Source organism: Gracilinanus agilis, chromosome 1, assembly GCF_016433145.1.
Source record: "Gracilinanus agilis isolate LMUSP501 chromosome 1, AgileGrace, whole genome shotgun sequence".
Classification (NCBI taxonomy): domain Eukaryota; kingdom Metazoa; phylum Chordata; class Mammalia; order Didelphimorphia; family Didelphidae; genus Gracilinanus; species Gracilinanus agilis.
Genome location: NC_058130.1, coordinates 775,204,069 through 775,226,330, shown reverse-complemented (window position 1 = coordinate 775,226,330; position 22,262 = coordinate 775,204,069). Strand labels below are relative to the sequence as shown.

The window sequence follows — 22,262 nt, the reverse complement described above, 5'->3', positions numbered from 1 at the left end:
GATGAAAAAAAGGGAGAGACACAAAGTTGGGAAAGAGATGGGGAGGGAAGGAAGGAGGGAGGGAGAGAGAGAGAGATGGAGATTAGCGAGAGACAGAGAAAGAGAGTCACGGGGGAGAGAGAGAGAGAAAGAGAACCTTTTTCAAAACTGAGCTTGATGAATGTAAACCAAATGGAACTGAATTGTTTGCGAAGAAGCTGCACTGAATGATGTATTTGGAAGATGAGTTTGGGACTAGCAAACTGGGACGGGCCCTCTCAACAATAACTCGCAACTTCATTGCACTTTAGGATTTAAAAAGAATTTTGACTAAGTGATCTCTGGAAAGATCCCTTCCAGCTCTATCTTTGTATATTTCCTAAAGTTTGAGAGCTTGATGGAACTGCTTGTATTTACTTCACCTATAAAAAATTACATGACCATGCCAGAAGGAAATTCAGTACAAGAAAGATTCTCCACATTCATTAAGGCTCTACTCCTTTGTGGGCACTGCTAGACGTTGGGGTGATAAGCAAAGCAGTCTGCCCTCAAGGGGCTCCTCCTGGCCTGAACAATATGCCCACCTCCTGTGAAATACAAAAGATTTGCAAAGTAAGGGGGGGAGGGGGGAGGGCCTTAGCCACTGGAAGGACCAGGGATTTTATGAAGCATGTGACTGGAAGTAGAACTTTCTAGGGATGGAAGATATCCTGGAACAAAACCTAGAGGTGGGAAATTAAATTGTGAAGATGGAGGAGGACAAATCAGCCAATTTGACTAAGCTGTACAGGCTTGGTAGGTCAGCAAATAGAGTGGCAGTCTGGATTCAGAAAAGCCAAAGTTCAAATCTAGCCTCAGATACTATCTGTGTGATCAAGTTACTTCACCTGTCTACCTCAGTTTCTTCATCTGTTAAATGGGGATAATAATAGCATCTACCTCCCATGATTGTTTTGAAGTTAAAATGAATATCTGTAAGGTACTTTGTAAACCATAAAGTATTTTAGAAATGTAGCTATTATCATTATTTATTTATTTATTGTTCTTATGGTGCTAGTCCTAATCTTAATTACATTTCTTTTTTTCTTTTTAAACCTTCATCTTCCTTCTTAGAATCATGAGTATGTATTGGTTCTAAGGCAAAAGAGTGGTAAGGGCTAGGATATGGGGGTTAAGTGACTTGCCCAGGGTCAGGTAACTAGCAAATGTCCGAAGTCATATTTGAACCCAGGACCTGGCTCCAGCTGGGCCTGCTATTTATCCACTGAACTACCTAGGTGCCCCCCTTAATTACATTTCTAACCGTAGCTCCAAGTCCTAAGGAATTTATTTTATGACTTGTTTTGCTTGAATAGTTTCCTTTTTGTCTGGATTTGGACACTAGACTTTTGACAGTTGTGTCTCTTCTGCTCTAAAGAAATTTTGTTGTCTGGCCATTTCTGACTCTTCGGAGCTCATTTGGCTTTTTTTTTGACTATGAGAAATAATTTAACCTCCGCCGCCCATCCTAGATCAATGATTTTATCAGTGTTATCCAGTTTAATGTGATTCCATAGGAGTAACGATTAATTCCTAGATATTTCTTTTAAGAATAATCAATTAATCTTATAATAAAATTGGTAGTAATGAGATGTAAGTTATGGTTTCTATCCTCTCATATTAAACTTATATTATACTTTCATTTGTCAGCATGACTTGCAAAGATCAGAGGAAGAAGCCCTCACGGTAGGCTGGCACATTTAGGCACTGTATGATAGGGACATCATAAGCTTCAGTGAAGAGCCTTGAGATATATTAATAATCCCTCCACCCTGTGCCACTTCCTTTGAGACCCATTCATTCTAGGCAGGCCTAGACAAGGGGATGGACCCAAGACCTAGCAACCCCACTCAACCATATCAGCCCAGGGCCTGTTGCTAGTCTGACGTCCTCATGCAGATGGGGTGAAGATGGGCTGCTTGCCACGTGCCCGCCCTGATGTTTTGTAGCAACGTGACTTAGGGTAGTGCCAAGAGTTTGGAATCCACCAATGAAATTGCATACTTTGTACTAACTCTGCCTGGACTGTTCAGGCACATGAAGATTAGGTTGGGCCCTGAAGGGTATGAAAGCTATACTCTGGAGAAAGTAGGGGTCTCGGACCCTGAGGAAGGGCTGGGATCCTATTTGTTGGAGGGAGCCAGGACCCTCTAATAAATAGTTCCTGGCTTGGAATTCTGCCTCAGTTTTATTGTAGACAATGGACAAATTTCTGGTGGTATAGTAGAGATGCTGGAATGGTTTGCCATTTCCTACTGCAGCTCATTTTACAGTTGAGGAAACTGAGGCTAATAGGGTTAAGTGACTAGCCCAGGATCACTTAGCCAGTAAGTGTTTGGGGCCAGATTTAAACTCAGGAATATGAGTCTGCCAGACTCCAGGCCTGGCTTTCTTTACTCCACTTAGCTGCCTACAGAAACTTTAGGTCAGTAATTATCCAAGTCTTGTGCACCCAAACTCATATTTTCTGCCTTTCCATTTCTTTTGAAGCAAAGATGTCCCGGGAGACAGGAGGTGACTCCCAACAGTCTCAAGGTGCCTCCCAGTCCCAGAATGCTTCCAGCTCCTCATCTGGGGCTTCCCACAGCCAGTCCTCCCACTCCAGTTCAGGGACAATCAGTTCCTTAGACACCGTTCCTACTCAGGACCTTCCCTCTATTCCTGAGGATGAGGAGCCAGAAGAACTCGACCCCCAGCCATGGGGTCGTCTGTGGGCCCTGGATGATGGATTCTCCAATCTCGGTAAGTCCATAAGGTTGGAAAGCCTAACTGTGGTGCAGAACAAAATGTTTATTTAATAGAGAATCTTTTTTTTTAAATGAATGAATGAAATCTGCCCTATAACTGTGCTATGGTCCTACTGCTTTGGGAGCAATTTAGGGATGAAATCACGACCCTGTCAAGCAGAATGCAAGTTGTCAGCCTGACCTTATTCAAAAGGCAGCCTGTGGATGCTGGAGGTCTCTTTAACAGTGGACCTCCCCCCACCAGCACAAAACTACATGGAGCCAGAGGAAAAGATGCAAAGATGGTGGCTTTCTTGCTTTCGATGGAAAGGGACATCCCCCATCTTGGGTGCTCAAGGAATGCCAGAGTATTAGGCTTGAGACCCCTGATTTATAGAATTGACAAATCACCCACCTTTCCCATTATCTTCCCTCCCTCTCGTTTGTTCATGTCAGGTCAGAGGTGTTAAAATGTATAGAAAACAAGAACATCTTTCAACACTTTTGGTACTAAGGGAGATAAGGGAGTTCCTTAAGCTATATATTCTCCTGGGGAAAGGTTCCTTTTTGTTAGCTCCTTTTGGGGCCTGATCTTCTGTACTTTGGTATTCAAAGCGCCTTTGGAATTTAAATTGGGCTGGCAAAAGGGGTTCATAGAAGGTTTGTTTAGAGGAAGGGGAGGAAGTGGAGTGTAATGAAGGTTTAAGGGGAAAGCCTAACTTCTAACTGCTAGCTGGGCTCTTAAAATGGGCGCAGGCTTAGAGGAAGCACTTAAAAGTCTTAAAACACTTCTTTTTTTAAACCCTTAACTTCTGTGTATTGGCTCCTAGGTGGGAGAGTGGTAAGGGTGGGCAATGAGGGTCAAGTGACTTGCCCAGGGTCACACAGCTGGGAAGTGTCTGAGGTCAGATTTGAACCTAGGACCTCTCGTCTCCAGGCCTGACTCTCAATCCACTGAGCTACCCAGCTGCCCCTTAAAACACTTCTTATGAGAAAAACACAGATTGTTTTGGTCCCACTTGGCAGGTTCTGGAAGGGATCTAGGTATGGGCCAGGGTGTCTAGGAAGTGACTTAAGGTATAGAGTTATTGCTTTGTTCTCTGGAGCAGGAGAGTGATGTGTGGAGAAGAGGGTTGGGCAAAGCCGGGCCCGATAGAGTAGAGGAGCAGAGCCTGAAGTCAGGGAGGCCAGCTTTTAGCTGGTAGCATGGAGTAATCCAGGCCCCAGGGCAGACAGTGATGAGGCTGAAAGTGATGAAAAGGATGCCTGCCAGCCACCTTGCCTAATGGTGAAGGGGATAAAGAGGAAACGATGAGTATCACCACTGCCTGCTTGTCATGAGAGCAGTGAGGTAGCACAGTGGATAGAACACTGGGCCTGGAGTCAGGAAGGCCTGGGTTGAAATCCAGCTTCAGACATTACTACCTGGGCATTCACAAATGGGCAAATCAATTTACCTCTGTTCTCCTCAGTTTCCTATTCTGTAAAACTGGGCTCACAAGAGCTCCTGCCTCCAGGGTTGTTGTGAGTCTCAAATGTGACACCGTTCCGACTCTGCCAAAAGAGCTTAGCTCAGCATCTGGCCCCTGCTAGGCATTTCCTTCCTGTTGCGGGGAGGGAGGGTGGATAAATGGTGCTTCTTTTTTAGGTGGGTGAATTGAAAGGGACGCTGAGACCCTCAGGTGGGAGTTGCTGATGAGACGGTCAGGGATGTTGTCACTATTCTTTCTGCACTTGCAGATTGCCGTCCCCTGCTAGAACCTCGCCGCTCCGTCTTGGTCACTTGGTCACTCAGACACATGAAGTGCCGCTCCCTGCTCTGCCAGGCTGGGGCCGCCCTGAGGTTTACTTACACTCATGTCTTGAGGGCTCCCATGTTCCTCATTCCTTCCCCCTCAGCCCGCTGCCTCTCAGTAATAGGAACCCTCCCAGGGCTTTTCCCATAAGTCCCTATAGGACGGGCAGTGACATTTTCCATGTGAGGAAACCAGGGTTTAGGAAGGAGGAACAGAGAGTGGGGACTTGGACGAAGACCTTCAGAAACTGCCTTCGAGGAGACCTTTCCTTGTGTCTGGAGCTCAGAGGAGATGGCAGATACACGCTAGCCCCAGGAGCCCCTTTAAAAGGGGAATAGGTATGTGGTGGGGCAGCGGAGCAGGGAGAGGGGAGAGAATGTGTGGGGGAACGGGGGCGGGGGAGAGGCTCTGAAGCCTGAGCCGTCGGGGAATTTCCCACAGTTTGGAGGCTAGAAGAGAAAGTGTAGACGTCAAAAAGGACTGGAGCTTTGGGGGAAGAAGTAGTTTATCTTGGAAGCCAAGGAGGAGGGATGGGGGTGGTGGCTGTTGCCATTGAAAGGGCCCAGTTGTCAGGGAGGCAGCGAAGGGGTCTAGAAGGTTATTCTTGTACTGGTGAGATGGTACGGGGGAGAGAGCACAGGAAGACCTGGGTTTAAATCCAGCCTCAGACACTAGCTGTGTGGCCCTGGGGAAGCTGCTTAATAATCTCTGCCTCAGTTTCCTTATCTATAAAAGTGGGCCTAGCCTGTAACAGCTTCTACCTCCCAAGGTGATCGTGAGGATCAAATGAGATCATAATCGTGTAGTGACTAGTATTGTGCCCGGTATACAATAGGTGCCATATAGATGTTAGCTATTATCACGATGTAGCCTGTGGCTTAGGGACGTGATAATAGAACCATAAAGGAGAAGAGAAGTAGGGCAGGAGCTAATGGGGGCCTTTGGGACTGAGCAAAGGCATTTTTTTTCAGGCTTGTGTATGTCTGAAGGCAGAGGATGGGGGGGGGGGGGGGGGGGGGGGGCACCCCCAGAGAGAGGACTAGGTATTTGTGCCCTTTGGGGAAAGGTTTGAAAAATCCCATCCCTTGAGCTTTATTGTCCAGCGGGCCTCTGGCCATCACTCCTTGGCTTATGCCATTGCTTTGAAGACTAAGAAGTGTCCCTTGCCTTGCCCTCTGCACCTTGGTATGGCAGGGAGCATCGGATACTTCGGCTTCAGCTTCTTGTCTGCTTCCTTGTCTGACTTAGTCCCTTCAGCTTTAGCTCAGTTTCCTCACTTGTAAAATGAGGGATGGACAAGGGCTTGGTGGTCATTAGGATTTCCTATAGTTCTCTGTCCCAGGGCTGCCACTGTGGTACCCCCATGGGTTATACCCTCGGTCCTTCTTGCCTCCCCTTAGTTTTGGCTCTGTACACTCGAGAGGGGATGTTGTCCCAGGCCTGGCTGTGCTTCTTTAAATGACTTGGTTCTTAAAGGCAGCCAGCTCCCAGGGTCAGAGATGTCAGACAGGAAGGCCCTGTGGGAGTCATCAGACGCAGCTGCCTTGTTTCCCGGCTCCTCTGACTCCGTGGCCTTAGACCAGATCAGGAATCCACGAGCCTTCACGAAGTACCCGCCAGTGGGTCAGGGAGCTTAGCTGGTCCAGGCAAATGAGTCAGTGAGCCAGGCCCTGTGCTAAGTGCCAGAGCTACAAAGAGGAGGAAAAAAGCAGGACCTGCCCTCCAGGAGCACACAGACCAATGGGGGAATAACCTGTCAGTGAATCCTGGGCGTCAGACCTGGCACCCCAAGTGTGGGAGGAGGAGCCACAGACTGTGCTAGGCTTGGGAAGGTGGCCTGGGGCTAGCTGTGAAAGACTTCAGGTGCCCTACAAAGGAGCAGGCAGCTTTTGGTCTGAGGAGGGACTGCTTTGGCAGCTGAGGTGGAACCATGTCCTAAACAGGACAGTGGAGTTGGGGTGGCTCATGGCTTTGAAGGAAGAATGTAGAGCAGTGACCCCCATGAACTCCACTTAAAGCTCCGCGCTTTGTCCACACTGAGTTCCCGCACTAAGCCCAGGAGAGTAAAGGGGGCTGCGTTTGAACCCTTGGATGGAGGGCGGCCCTTTCTGCTGAATCCCGAGTGCTGCTCACCTCTGGCCCTTCCCAGATTACTGTTTACCCTCCCACATCCCCCTGCATGAAAATCGATGTCTCTGCTTTTCTCAAAGCAGCCATTACCCCCCGTCTCCCCGCCGCTGCCCCCGAGGAAAAGCTCTTCCACCAAAGTGACTGGTGTAAGGATTGGCTGTGTTATTTGCCTTTTCCCAGCCAAGAGGAGGCCTTTGGGGTCTTGGGACCTAGTTTTTTGACAAACTTTTATTGCAACCAAAGCGTTGGGAGGGAAACAGTGCGTGGGAAGGCAGGGCCAGCGATCTCATCGATGGGGTTCCATGGGAGCAGAAAGAGGACACATAGTGAGACTGGCCAGCTTTGGGCACGGAAGCACAGCCGTCCTCAAGTCCATTCTTGGCGAACCCAGTAAAGGCAGATAACATAGGGTCAAACTTACCACTTACCGATGTGTTTGACTTGGCTGTTCATCTTAAAAACACTCTTTATGCTCTTTTATTTTCTTAAAAACATACTTGCAAGTTAGGCATAAAACAAGGGCTCTTAACTTTTTTGTATCTTATGGCAGACGCGTGAACTTACGACGCCCAGGGATCACTTCTTAGAATGTTTTTAAATGTCTAAAATAGGGGCAGCTAGAAATCACAGTGTTAGAGCACCAGACCTGGAGTCCAGAGGCCCTGGGTTCAAATCTGGCCTCACATACTTCCTAGCTATGTGACCTTGGGCAGGTCACTTCACTTTGCCTAGCCCTTGTTGCTCTTCTGTCTTGGAATTGATACTAAGACACAAGGTAAGGATTAAAAATATGTACATATATAATGGAATGACAGAGGAAATCTAGTTGTTAAAATCTTAATTAAAAAACAAGTTCACAGACCCCGGGTTAGGAACCCTTGGTTGGCATAAAAGATGGTCTTTTGAGACTTATTGGAGAAACACTGTCGTTTTTTCAAAGTAAATTGAAACATTCTTTCGCTGGATATTTTAAAACAATCCCTCCTCACTGAACTCCTCCTCCTGCTCTTCAGCCTCTGCCATTTTCTTTCTGTTCTAGATTGTGTGGAGAATGACTACTGGTTCGGTAGAGATCGGAGGTGTGAATACAGCTTTGACAAGCCGGGCCTTAAAAAAACCGACAAATACCGAACGTACAGCAAGAAGCACTTTCGGATTTTTAGGGTAGATTCCTCGGGTCTGGGCTTCTGGCCAAGAGCCTGTTCTCTGTCTGGGTAATTCTTAGATGGGCCAGCTGTATTGTCCCCCCCCTCCCCCCCCACCATCCCGTTCTTCTCTTTTCCTTTTTTAGGAAAAAGGCCCCAAGAACTCTTATATCGCCTATATTGAAGATCACAGCGGGAACGGCACCTTCGTAAACCGAGAGCTCGTTGGGAAAGAAAAGCGCCTGCCCTTGAGTAACAACTGTGAGATTGCACTGTCTGTACCCACGAATAAAGGTAATCCTGGAGAAGTGCCTTAAATTCCTTTGACATCCCAGACTTAATTTTACTAAGAGAAGAATGAGAATTGTTATTAGGTTGTTATTTTTCATGGACTCATTTTTTGGTTTTAGTTTGTTTTTTTTCACCTTTATGTTCCTAGAGGTATCTTTGTTGGGTGGCTCAGTGGCTAGACCATGGGGCCTGCGGTCAGGAAGAAATTCGACCTCTGACACTTATTAGCTGTGTGACTCTGGGCAAGTCACTTCACCCTGTTGGCTTCAGTTTCCCCAGCTCTCATATGAGCCGCAGAAGGAAATGGCAAACCACCTCGATATTTTTGCCAAGAAAATCCAAGAAGAGGGATCACAGAGTCAGACACGACTGAAAGTGATTTTTTAAAAAGGTCTCTAGTAAGTTGCCGGCCTGCACTAACTATTTGATGCCCTGCTTTCCTCCTCTCCTTTAACATGGTCTAAATATAGCTTTCCTCTAAAGTCAGTGATTCTTCAATGTTTTTAGTCACCGTTTCTTAAGCCTCTACTATGTGCCGGGCACTGGGCCGAGTGCTGGGGAAGCAAAGAAAGGTGGAAGACAGATAGTCCCTGCTCTTAAGGAGCCTCCAGGCCACGGGGGGAGACAGCATGCAGACAGCTGTGGACAGACAAGAAATAGCCTGACCTGGGAATAATCCATGGTAGGAAGGCACCAGCTTTAAAGGGGATCTTGAAAGCTTCCTGTAGAGCAGTGATTCCCAAAGTGGGTACTTCCACCCCCTAGTGGGTGCTGCAGCGATCCAGGGGGGCAGTGATGGCCACAGGCGCATTTATCTTTCCTATTAATTGCATTAAAATGAAAAAAAATTAATTTCCAGGGGGCTAAGTAATATTTTTTCTGGAAAGGAGGCGGGAGGCCAAAAAAGTTTGGGAACCACTGCTGTAGAAGGTGGGATTTTAGTTGGGCCTTGACACCAGGAGGTGGGGATGAGGAGAGAGGGGTCATTCCAGCCCTGCGGGACAGCCAGGACAATCAAAGAGAATTCTGGGGAGTAAGGTGTAGGAAGTCTGGAAAGGGAGGAGGGGGCCAGGTTAGGAAAGGCTCTGAAAGCTAAACAGCATTTTGCATTTGATCCCAGGGGCTCCTGGGATCTATGGAGCAGAGAAGGGGTGGTGACATGGTCCAACGAAAACTTAGGAGAGTCACTGTGGTGGCCAATTGGAGGTTGGACCGGAGTGCTGAGAGGCTTGAGTCAGGCAGAGCCCCAGCAGCTACTCTAATAGTCCAGGGTGATGAGGGCTGCACCAGGGAGGGGGCAGGGTCAGAAGAGAGAGAAGGGGGTGTTTCAGAGATGGTGCCAAGGGGAAATCGAAGAGAGATGGTGCAGAAGTGATGTCCACAGGCCTTGGTAACAGCTTGGATGTCGGGAGGAAGAGGCCAGGAGGCTCCATGGTTAGGAGATGGTGCTGCCCTTCACAGTGATAGGGAAAGTAGGAAGGGGAAGGTTTGTTTTGGACGTGAAGAGTTATGTGTCCATTGGCCATCTTAAGATGTTCGAGTTAAGTCCTAGATGTCCAATAAGCATTTGGAAATGGGAAGTCAGAGGTCAACAGAAAGGTCAGAAATACATCCCATAATAGCAGAGATGATAGAGCCCATGGGAGGCGCTGAGATCACCCAGCGGAGTGGTATATGTGGAAAAGACGGAAGCCCCACGACTGAGCCTTGGGGGACACCCACGAGGACTTGGATGAAGATCGGGCAAAGGAGGAATCCTAGAAAGAAGAGTGTCCCGGAGAAGAGGGTGACTGACATGTCAGGGAGGTCAAGGGGATGAGGATTGAGGAGAGGCTGTTGGATTCTGCAATTAAGAGATCCCAGATCATTTGGAGAGAAGTTTGGATGGAGGGAAGAGGTCAGATGCCTGACAGGGGTAGAGGCCTGCTGGGAGATGGTCTCCTCGATGTATAGCCACCCAAGGACTGCCATGAGATGACCTGGACTTTCTGAGGCTCATGCAGGGAAGAAGAGCGAGCTTTGGCCACTGTATCAAGTGAGAAAGGCTTCAGAGAGGGACCTAGAAACAAGACAGGCCTCCCTGCCTTACCTTAGGACCCAGCACATAGTAGGCCTACAGGAAATGTTCCTTTTCTGGTTGACATGTGGGAAGGTGGGCCTAGATGAGCTTAGAAGGGTGGTACCCTTCCACCCTGGGGAAATCATAAATCCTTCAGGTTTCCAGATAGAGCACAGAAGTTGGCATTTTTTGTAGTAAGAGTATTATTCCATTGTGTTCAAATGGACCTCTGTTGATTTAGCTCATTACGCTATTGTGAGCCCCACTTAGGTGGTTTCTCCTTTTTTTGCTACTCTTAGTAATGTTGTTGGGGACCTCTTTGTACAAATTTTTCTTTTTCTTTGCAGTGTATTCCCCAAATTTGCACTGGGTCAAAGGGTATGAAGGCATTATAGTTTGTTCCATATGTCCTTCCCTTCCTCCCTTCCTTCCTTCCTTCCCTCCTTCCTTCCCTCCTTCCTTTCTTCCTTCCTTCTTTCCTTCCCTCCTCTCCTCCTTCCCTCCCTCCTTCCTTGGCTCTCAGTCTACTGAACCACTTTGCTACCCCTTTATTGGATTTCTTGATTATTCTTTGGTTTAGTGCAAAATCTTGGGTTTTGCCAAAGGATATATGTGGAATTGGGGTGACCTGCCTCCCTTTCTGGAAGCCTTCTTAGCTGAAATACTTAATTTTTTTAAACTTAAATGTATGTTATATTTTATACATTTTTTTCAGCATTTTTTGCCCAAGTATGATTTAAATGCTTTTTTTTGTTTGTTTATAGCTTTCCTAATGCTGACTTCACCTCTGTATTCTTTAACATAAATCCAGGTTGGTCCTAATGTGTACTCTTTTTACTAGAATGATTTGATTTCTTAGCCAGTTTTTAAATTCAGCCTTAGGAATCAAAGGGCCCTGATTTTCTTAGGAGTTTGGTGGGACGCCTTCTTTATTTCTGCAAGCCATTTGTGAATAGTGGTGTCAGTTGCTCCTTGAATGTTTGGTAGATGCCCATTGCTTCCTAACTGAACTAGAAAGATGGACATTTTTATACCTATGTGACAATTTATGGTGGAGACACTGCTTCATCCTATTCCGTATTGAAATTGGGAAAGGAAGTTGGCCTCTTGCTTGGTTGGAGTGTTCTTATAAGTCACAAGTCAGTAAGTTTCTTTTACTTCTTTCGTTCTAAGCACAGCATTGTATTTTTGCTAAGTCCAGTTGCCATTTAAGGCAAGTTTATTTTTAGCCGAGGATAAGTGTTCTTCATTTAACTCAGCTTGATTCACCAGAGTAATATCAGGAGCCCTGTAGAGAGGTTGGACTTTGGAGTTCGATAATAACCTAAGTGCAAGCTCTTATCCATATGACCTTGAACAAGTCTCTTCTACTTCCTGAAATTTACTTGCCCCGTCTGTAAAATGGGAGAGGGGCCAAGTAGATGAAAGCAAGGCCAGCCTCTCTAAGGCCTCTGATAACAAAACAAAGCCAAACCAACTGATTCCAAGATCCCATCTGACAGTACCGGACATGCAGCTTTTGCAGCGTCTTTTACCTGCTGGCAGGAGGATGTTCCTAGGCTTCATCCATGACTGGCCAGCACCAGCGTTGGTTATTACAGTTATCCGGGCTTTGGCTTTCTTTTGGCGGTTTCAAAACCTGAGTTCTTTGCTTCTGTTGTTCGGGTTTTTGGGTAAGTGATATAGCCACGGGTGAGCAGCAGGGACAGTGGGAAAACCTTTGGGGTAGAAGCCTGATCTGAGTTCTAATCTTACTCCTTGCGTGACCAGGGACAAGCCAGTTCACCCTCTGGGCCTCAGGTTCCTCATCTGTTAAATGAAGAGACTGGACTAGGCAAGGCCTTCTGAGCCTCCTTCGAAGCCCTCCTGAGTCTGTGCTCCTCTCATCACGCTATCCTCAGTCCTTCTTTCTTAACCAGCACTCAGGCATCAAGGACAAGCTGGGAAATTTCTCAGAAAGGCAAATAATATTTAAAAAATCTCCAAGTGTACCTGGTAATGCGTGCTTCACTTTCCAAAGTGTATCTAAGATCATGAGGTCTAAAATAGAGAATATTGGCTCGAACTTGGAAAAAAGTGGACGCAGGTTTATTTGTGCTGCCCCTCGAGGAATAAAGATTCCGAGGCTCATCCAGACGACTACAAAAAACAAATGGGCTCCATGGCCCTCCATCAGTACAAAGACCTCAAACCTTGGTTTCTATAGTTAATATGCAGTGAAAGCAGTGAAAAAACAGGATGTAGGATTGAGAGGCACTGGTAGAGGGGATGGGAGGGCCAGGGAGGAGTTTTGTGGCTTTCCCATGAGCAGGAGACTTACAGGAAGTTGGAACTTCACAAAAATGGTAGATAAGGGCAAAATGGAGTCACTAATGCAATTTCACAAATGTCAAGACAATTACATATATTTTCTTTTCTTTCTTTCTTTTTTTTAAATCCTTATTGGGGAAGCTAGGTAGCTCAATGGGTGGAGAGGTAGACCTAGAAATGGGAAGTCCTGGATTCAAATCTGGATCCATACACTTCTTAGCTGGGTGACCCTGAGCAAGTCATTTAACCCCCATTGCCTAGCCGTGACTGCTCTTCTGCTCTGGAACTGATACTTAGTATTGATTCTGTTTTTTTTTTAACCCATGCCTTCTGTCTTAGAATCAACACTGTATATTGTTTCCAGGGCAGAGGAGTGGGAAGGGCTAGGCAATTGGGGTTAAGTGACTGGCTCAGGGTCACACAGCTAGGAAGTGTCTGAGATGAGTTTTGAACCCAGGGTTTTCTGACTCCAGGCCTGGTTCTCTATCCACTGAGCCACTAGCTGCCTCCTTTTCATATGATGTTTGAAAGGATTTTGATAGATGCAGAGTCCCACTAGTCTGGCTAACAATAGAAAGCTGTGTAACTGACTGCAGGATGGTATCGGAGTTGCTTTATCCACTTGGACAAACATTTTTAATTAGGTAAATCACTCTTAATTTTGTTAACCCTGTTGAGCTATAATGTGAACTATTGAGGCTGAGCAATACTAATGAAAGAGATTTGTTAGGAAAGCAAGATTTCTCCCAGCTTAAAAGGAAGTTTAGGATCTCTTTAGTCCATCTCCCATGACCATGAGCAACTGAAAGTAGCCCACCTTCTTTTGATATTTATTGAAATTCTTGTTTTACTAAAGCCTGTTGTACAGTTTCAACCTAATCAATTGGGAGGGAGGGCAGCCAGATGGCACTACGAATGGAGTGCTGGGCCTAGAGTCAGGAAGACTGGTCTTCTTGAGTTCCAATCTGGTCTCAGACATTTATTAGCTCTATGACCCTGGACAAGTCACTTCACCCTGCTAGCCTCAGTTTGCCCGTCTCTCAAATGAGCTAGAGAAGGAAATGGCATACCACTCCAGTATCTTTGCCAAGAAAACTCCGAAAAGGTTCATAAAGAGTTGGACACAGCTCAAAAAGCAATAATAATCTGTTTTAATATTCTAGTCTGGTGCTGATTTCTGTGGTTCTTCAGTACTAAGCCTTACTGTAGAGCCCGCTATGACCCAAGAACTAAGATCGCTTTGGGGCTAGGCTTAGAGGTGGCCGTGCTATATGAACTCTGCAAAACACGAGTGGATTCCCTTTCTTGGCCAAGCGCTTTATTGCATGTCCTCTCTTTAGTTTAAATGTTTATTCCTTTAGGAAATACTTCAGTGAAGTCCTTTTTAACAGGATGTTCACCAACTGGATTATTGAAATACAGGATTGGTTATTTTGAATTCAAAGCAAAATTAATGTGCCTAATTTCTGTCTTTTTTCTTCCTAGTTTTTGTGTTTTTTGATCTGACTGTAGATGATCAATCTATTTATCCTAGTGAATTAAGAGAAAAATACATCATGTCAAAAACCCTTGGAAGGTAAATGCTTTTTCTTATTTTAGGCATTCCACATTGTTTTATTTTGTTGTAAATTTAGGGGTTACGGCCCCTCCCTCCTGGTTTTTCCAATGGAATCGAAATGCTAAACATTGTAAATGAGAAGTTTGACTGTTCATTTGTAGGGCCTTATCCCCCCATCACAATCTCCTTCCCAGTGAATGGTTATGTTTAAGGGAAATGCTTTATAATTTTGGAATTTTTTCAGTAAGTCATCTTTAAGAGAAGCCATTGGGAAAGCGGCTAGAGTTGGCGGGTCACATTTCTGAGTGGGAAGGGGCCTGGGGAGCCATCTTGTTTCCTTCCCCACACCCATCTTACTTAAAGAATCTTTTCTACTATATACTTGAAAAGGGGGGGTTAAAGGCCCCAAAGGAGGGGAGTCCCCCCCACTTCTGAAAGCTCCCTCATTATACTTTGGGGTTGTCCTAATTGTTAGGAGGTTTTTGCTGATATCAAGCTTACGTCTCCCTCTTCAGCCCTTCTGCCATTTGTTCCTGAGTCTGCCCTCTGAGATCAAACCCAAGTCCTCTCTTCCTTCCGTCACCTTCGAAAAGAGCTAACAGGTTTCCGTAAGGCTTTTTTCTGACCCTAATTCTGACCTCTTAGGACACGAACTTAATCATATAAATATCTTGGTTGTTCTCTCCTGAGTATTTTCTGGGGTCATCAGTGTCCTTCCTAAGATATGTTCCCCAGAAATGATCCCAATACTCCAGACGCAGGCTGACAAGTCAGATGTCAGAAGGATGCTCATCTCTTTATATTCCTGGAATCACATCTCCCAGTATAGCCCGAGGTCACACTAGCTACTCAGTTGTGTTCTTTACTTCGGTAGAGTCCCCAGAGTCTTTTTTTTTAGGCTACGTTCAATGCCTTATGCTTGAGAGGTTGATTTCCCCCCCCCCCCTTTTTTTTTTGGATCCCACACTTATTCCTGTGGAATTTTATCTTCTTAGACTTAGCCCCTGTGTTCCAACCAGACACAGTACTTTGGGATCCTGATTTGGGCACCTTGTGTGTGAGTTCTTTCTTTTAGCTTTGTGCCATCTCTACATTGATAAATATGCTACACATGCCTTTTATTTGAGTTTCTGAGATATATATATATATATATATATATATTATTTTTTTTAAACCCATAATTTCTGTGCATTGGCTCCTAGGTGGAAGAGTGGTAAGGGTGGGCAATGGGGGTCAAGTGACTTGCCCAGGGTCACACAGCTGGGAAGTGTCTGAGGCCAGATTTGAACCTAGAGACCTCCCGTCTCTAGGCCTGGCTCTCAATCCACTGAACTACCCAGCTGCCCATATATGTATATATATATGTTAAATGCCACAACCCTTGCCTGGGACCCCCTTGGGGATCTATCTGCCAAGCTGACTTTGAATCATCAGGTACTCATTTTTGGAGTCTAGTTATGTAACCAATTCCACTACCACCTAATTGTCCAGCCTGTATTCATCTCTTGTTGGCAAGGATAATGAGAATGACTAATGAATAAGGCTTTGCCAAAATTAAAATCTAGGTAAATTATCCCTACAGAATTATCTTGACTTATGCATTTAATGAGATTCTTGTTATAAAAAGAAATAAGGTTTGTTTGGCCAAGTCTGTTCTCTGCTGATTCTTTGTATTCGCTGCTGCCTTTTCTCTCTGTTCACTAGCCATCCCTTTAATAGGTTGTTGAATTCTGCCAGAAATCCAAGCTTATAGTTCGCTCATTTCATTCTCTTCCTTTGTTTCTTTTTCAGCCAATGATACGTTTGCCCTTCTTCAGTCACTTCTATTCTCCTCTATCCATAATTGTTTTCTTTTTCATCTAGATATTTTTGGGAGTTTTCTTCCATCTTTGGAAAGTTAAATTTTATCAAACATGTTTACATCCAAATAGATTCTTTCCTATATAGAAGGATTCCAACTCTGCTCTTTGTCACCTGTTTGACCTTTTACTCTGGACCTCAGTTTCCTCATCTGTGGAGATGCCTTTCACGCTCAAAAATGTTGCCTTTGAGTAAAAGGATTCTTTTTGAACACATGAATGCAGTCTTAGACCTCCCACATTCGAGCAGTAGGACCGTCATTGTGTTGACTTGAGAAAATACAATACGAGAGAAAGCTCCTAGAAAGTCAGCAGTGCTTTGAAACGAATGTGTATTTTGTCAAACACGGTAATATCTACTTATCCTTGAGCCATTGTCATTACCCACGTGCAGGAGATTCTCCTGTCTTCTGCAGATATCTTTGATTATATGGAGCCACTGAACATTTTTCTGGAGTTAAATAAAGATGTAAAGATGAGGATAAAAATGCTAGGTGTATAATGCATTTGTGGCCCGTTTTCAGTCAAGTCCACAACCAGGTCTTTCATCCACAGGTTGGCAATTACTGGGCTAGATTTTTTTTTTTTTAAACCCTTACCTTCTGTCTTAGAATTAATACCAAGTATTTACTTCCAAGGCAGTGGTGGTAAGAGTTGGATTACTGAGGTTAAGTGACTTGCCCAGGAAGTGTCAGAGGCCAAAAATGAAACCAGGACTTCCCATTTCCCGGTCTGGCTCTCTACCCACTGAGCCACCTAGGTAACCACTTTTCCTTGCCACTCCGAGTCTGGATTCTTTTTTAAATCTTTACCTTTTGTCTTAGAATTGACATCAAATATCAGTTCCAAGGCAAAAGAGTGACAAGGGCTAGGCAATAAGACTTGCCTAGGGTCATACAGTTAGGAAGTGTCTGAGGCCAGTTTGAACTCAGGACTTCTCGTCTCTATCCACTGAACCCCCCAGCTGATCTCCCCCACCCCCAAGAATCTGCAGTCTCATCTTTGCCTAGGTTGAGGCTTAAACTTACATAAACCAATATAACACAAGTTGCTTTGCCAGAGAAATGGGGCTAGACCTATGACCAGCATCCCCTCAAGGCCCCCTTCTACAGGAAGTCTTCCCCGACCCCTCTTCATTCTGGGGCCTTCCCTCTTTGATTGATTTCTTCTTTTTCCTGTATGCATCTTGTCTGTATATATTTGTCAGCTTGTCTCCTCCACTGGATTGCAAGCTCCTTGAGGGGAGGGTCTCATTTCCGCCTCTCGCTCTCCCTAGCACTCAGCATGCTGTATCTTGGCACATAATTGGTGCTTAATGAATGTCTATTGACTGACTCCCTTTTACCCCAGCGTGGGGAGGGCATCCCTGCTCCCTCTGGAGCCTGGGACGCACGACGCCGCTTCTGTCAGTGAGGGCCAGCCTGTGCCCGTCCGCCTGCCTCCATTGCCCGTTTCTGCCCTGTACCTTCCAGGATCAGCGACTTGCTGTCCTTTTCTTGTTGCTGACCTGGAAGCGGTCCTGTCGCGGCTGGGCGCTCCCTGTGGATGCTGCCGCCGCCGCCACATGCAGCACCCGGCAGGGTCTGTTCTCTTGGTGAACTCGCCGAAAGCTTGTTTCCTAAGCGGCTTTCTTCCTGGAGCCTCTCCGCGGCACAGCCGGGTGGCCATCTGCAGTCGGTGCCTGCGTGGCGGCCTGGGGATCCTGCTTCCTTTCCATCTGCATGCAAAGGGAGGCGCTGGCCCGAGGCTAGACTCTGCTCCTCCGAGGGCTTACTTTGAGGGAGCATCTTGGCTCTTCTCTGTCTCAGGAGGAGAGGATTTGGGGTGTTTTATCTTGAGCCTCCCGTGGGTCTCTTCTCCAGTAAGCCAGGCAGAGCCTGCCGTTTCCTTTGGAACAGAGTAAACACACAAGTGTTCATTCCTGAGCTCAAATGTAGTTTAAGGAACCCTCGGCCGGCCGGCAGAGCCCGTGGAAAGGTCCCCCTGGTCCAGAGGATGGTCCTTTTGCCAAGAATTCCTCAATTCACACTTTCCTCTCCGGGGAACCCTTTCATTTGAAATGAAACAGCTGTAGATCTTCGAGAGAGCCATTATTTGTGCATAATGACTATCATTCATTCGGTCTTTAGAGGAGATTTCAATTTAGTTCTGCAAGATGAAAACAGGAAAATTCAATCAGTCTCTATGGTGACTTTTCCTATTAAAAGTCTACAAAGATGGGCAGCTAGGCAGCTTAGTGAGCTTAGAATCGAAAAGACTCATCTTCACGAGTTCAAATCCAGCCTCAGACACTACCAGTGTGACCCTGGACAATTCACTTAACCCTGTTTTCCTAAAAAAAAAAAAAATCAACATTAAAAAATGAGAGTCAGGTCTAGAGATGGGAGGTCCTGGGTGCAAATGTGGCCTCAGACACTACCCCGGGAAAGTCATTTCACCCCTGGTGCCTAGCTCTGCCTTGGAACCAATACACAGGATTGATTCTAAGATGGAAGGTGAAGGTCTTTAAAAAGAGAGAGAGACAAAGAGGAGAGAGAGGGAGGGAAGGAAAGAAGGGAGAGAGACAGACTTGGGTTCTTTGATGCTGGGTGAGTTAAGTGATACTTTAGGCCCTCACTTTGGTCCCCTGTAAAATAAGGAGTCTGGGCTCCAGGATTTCCAAGGTATCTCAACTCCGACAGCCCCTGATTCTCAGAAAACACAAACGTTAAGTCTTTTGTATAGTACAAGTCTTTAGACCAGGGATCGGCAACACATGGCTCTCGAGCCATATCTGGCTCTTTTGAGGGCCAGATATGGCTCTTTCTGCAGGAACCATAAAGTCCATTTTTTTTCAGGCGCTGTTACAGGAGTGGCACTGTGAGCACTGCACGGCTCTCACGTAATGATATTTTTAAAAAGGTAGCGTTTATGGCTCTCACGGCCAAAAAGGTTGCCGAGCCCTGGTTTAGATGCTTAACATTCATGAGAGATCCCAGTGTTTGCCGTTGGGGAGAAGAGAGGCCGGTCATGGATGTTAGCAAGTGGGGATTGTTCCATCTCTTGTCTTGGTATCTCATTAGTGCTTGACACTGGGGCTCTTTTTTTTTTTTTTTTTAAACCCTTACCTTCTGCCTTAAAATCAATAGTGTGTATTGGCTCCAAGGCAAAAGAGTGGTAAAAGCTAGGCAATGGAGGTGAAGTGACTTGCCCAGGGTCACACAGCTGGGAAGTTTTAGGGGCCGAATTTGAACCCAGGACCTCCCATCTCCAGGCCTGACTCTATCCACTGAGCCACCGGGCTATCCCTTATCCAGGCTCTTAATAAGTATTGAATTGAATAGAGCCAAGCAGATGTTGAGCAGCCTTGTAGTCAACTTTTCTGTCTACTGGATTGAGAGAGCTGGCCTTGGAGGACCTGGATTCAAGGTCCTCCTCTTCCTCCTGACTGTGACTCTGAATAAGTCATGTCAGCTCTCTAGGAATCTCTAAGTTCCAGATGAGTGTTTCTGTATCTGGATCACCCGGCACCGGTAACATTGTGGTACCTGGCGCACAGTAGGTGCTTAGTAAGTCTTTGTGGGTTCGCTGGTGGTGACACAGCTATACGGAGCTGATTGCCACCTGGAGATGTGGCTCGGGGTCACCCTGGTGGGCCACCCGTTGGGTGGGCGACGCTTCATTCAGGGGTGGTCTGGAGCCGACGGGGCTCTTCTGGTTGCAGCGCCTCCTCCTGATCCCCTCCCCTCCGCTTCACTTCAGGGAGGCTCTCCTCCTCCTGGACGGGTTCTGAAATGGGAGCGAAGGGCTGCGCTCGCTCTCAAGCAGGCGGAGCCCAGGGGTGCCGCGGGAGGTCACAGTGCGGTCGGCTCCTGCAGAGTCTGAGTAACCCCTACAAACAACCTCTTTTCCCCCAGCGGCGCTTGTGGAGAGGTGAAGTTGGCCTTTGAGCGGAAAACGTGCAAGAAAGTGGCCGTGAAGATCATCAGTAAGAGGAAGTTTTCCATCTGCGCCACCAGAGAGGCCGTAAGTACCCGCCTGTTGGTGTGGGGTTGGCCTGGCTCTCGATCTCCCCGAGCTGGACCTCTTAGCCTGGGGCTGCCTGGATTCTGGGGGTCCTTGAACGTGGATGTGAGAAAAAGGACGCCTTTTAGTTTTTACTAAGCCCGACTGAAAGGAGCATTGCTGGAGCTACCTGGAAACATGAAAGGCCCCGGGAGGGGGGCAGTCTGCACCCAGAAAAGGGAGAGAAGAGGAAGCCCCATCAGGTGGGAAAAGGCTTGAGCCTGAGGACAGCCCAGGCCACTTCATAGTTGGGTGACCCAGAGCAAGCCCTGCATGTCCTCTGAGACCCGTCTGGCCCTTCCATCCTCCCTCGGAAAGTCAACTGAACTTATCCAGTAAGTGAAAGAGATCTGAGACAGAGGCCAGCTGTTATTTTATTTTATTTTTTTAAACCCTCACCTTCCATCTTAGAGTCAATACTGTGTATTGGCCTCAAGGTTGAAGAGTGGTCAGGGCTAGGCCATGGGGGTCAAGTGACTTGCCCAGGGTCACACAGCTGGGAAGTGTCTGAGACCAGATTTGAACCCAGGACCTCCCATTTCTAGGCCTGGCTCTCTATCCACTGAGCCACCTAGCTACCCTTCTCAATATATATTGAATTAATAAATAAAGTAATTGATAATTTTTCAGTTTTCAAGCATATGAGCCAACAAAGGAAAGTAACAGCTGTTTCTGGGTATAGTCCCTTAAGCCTCCATTTTTTTCTTAGACAACACTCTTCTCCCATCAAAAAGAATTTCCTTTTTGTGTTCACATTTTGTTTTATAAGTTTTCCTTCATAGGTTTCTGTTTTGTTTTTGAAAGTTGGAAAAATCATTATTGCTTTGAGGAAACATTTTACTACATTTAATTATCTTCTGCCATAGATATTGGACTTTCTTTTAGTCTCTTGTCACAGTTCATCCTTCAGCAACAGTAAAGTTTCAAGAAAGAGGAAGTCATTTGAGATAAAAACTGAAATTTTTAGAAATTGAAATTTGACACTAATTCGTAGTTTTAGATTCTCAATTTTCTCTCTTTCTCCTTTTAGCAGAGTTGCAGATTGCTCTGAAATATTATTTCTATATACTAAAGGGTCCCCTTGTCATCCTTATTTGAAGAAATATTCAGTTAGAATGAGAACTTCTAAGATTTATCATTATTTGAAAATATCATTTTCCTTTTCCAAGGATCCAGCTTTCAACGTTGAAACAGAAATTGAGATTTTGAAGAAATTGAATCATGTAAGTATAATTTTTAAGATTTAATTTTTTTATCCTAGTCTCAGAAACTTTCCTTGGAAAACCCTCTTGCCATTGCATTTTGACCTTATCAACAACCTAAGTCATGTCTTTTTTTTTTTTAAACCCTTCCCTTTCGTCTTAGAAGAAATACTTTGGAAGTATTGTGGAAGAGTGGTAAGGGCTAGGCAATGGGAGGTTAAGTGACTTGCCCAGGATCACATAGCTAGGAATCGTCTGAGGCTGGATTTGAACCCAAGACCTCCTGTCTCTAGGTCTGGCTCTCAAACCAATGAGCTGCCCAGCCTCCCCTTGCTATTGTCTTAACACAGGATACTCTATGTAGGCCAGTATTTGCATGAACTGCCCCCTGCCCCAGGATGAGCTCAGCCTCAGCCTTCTCCTGACACCTCTGCTTTCCCCTGCTGCTAAGCCATCTCCTTGTATGTCCTGTGTGTGCGTGCCTATGTGAACTGAGCCCTTAATTAGCTCAGTTGCCCACCTTCTCTTTAGGGGCAGGAGGAACCATTCCACTTGGGTCTTTCTCGTCCTGTTGCCCCAGGGCGCCCCCTCTTAGGGCCCATGGCTAAGTGCTCATGGATGAAGGGATCCTTATGACTGTCTTCTTTTCCTCTTCATTTTTTAAGCCTTGTATCATCAAGATTAAGAATTTTTTCGATGCTGAAGATTACTTTATCGTTCTGGAACTGTAAGTAGATCCTTTTTCCCTCCATTTCTCTTCAAGCACGATTCTCGGATCCAGAATGGGCTCCCCGGACTTACAGCGCAGCTCCTGGGGGGGTGTTTGTGCATGTAGTATTTATACGAGAAGCTGCTTTTGGCCTGAAGATTCATCTGCCCCAACATCCCCTTCAGGCGGCCAATCCAAACAACCGCTCCAGAGCGTTACTCCAGAGTTGCATCTCCTAACAAGTAGCCAATTTAGTCACTGCGAAATGGATCCTGTCCCTTGCGCTCCTGTCTTGGAGTATTCCCGGGGCTCCTGCCAGATGAGGCGAGCTAGCCGCCTACCCTGGGCAAGTGCTTGGCTGATTCTTGCCAGCTCCTGGGATGCAGAGCCTTCCCTCAGGGGTCCTGGGCGGGGG

General features: G+C 46.2%; 1 protein-coding gene across 1 annotated transcript in view; it reads left to right on the top strand.

Moving 5' to 3' along the window:
* The first annotated feature begins 728 nt into the window (after positions 1-728).
* The window catches only part of CHEK2 (checkpoint kinase 2), a 34,824-nt gene continuing 13,290 nt past the window's right edge, over positions 729-22,262 (top strand). Inside the window, exons 1-8 of the mRNA XM_044685477.1 lie at positions 729-774; positions 2,509-2,760; positions 7,710-7,834; positions 7,962-8,109; positions 13,961-14,051; positions 19,789-19,897; positions 21,106-21,159; positions 21,804-21,865. Of these exons, the coding sequence (XP_044541412.1) occupies positions 729-774; positions 2,509-2,760; positions 7,710-7,834; positions 7,962-8,109; positions 13,961-14,051; positions 19,789-19,897; positions 21,106-21,159; positions 21,804-21,865 (887 nt within the window). The remainder of the gene's footprint in view (positions 775-2,508; positions 2,761-7,709; positions 7,835-7,961; positions 8,110-13,960; positions 14,052-19,788; positions 19,898-21,105; positions 21,160-21,803; positions 21,866-22,262) is intronic.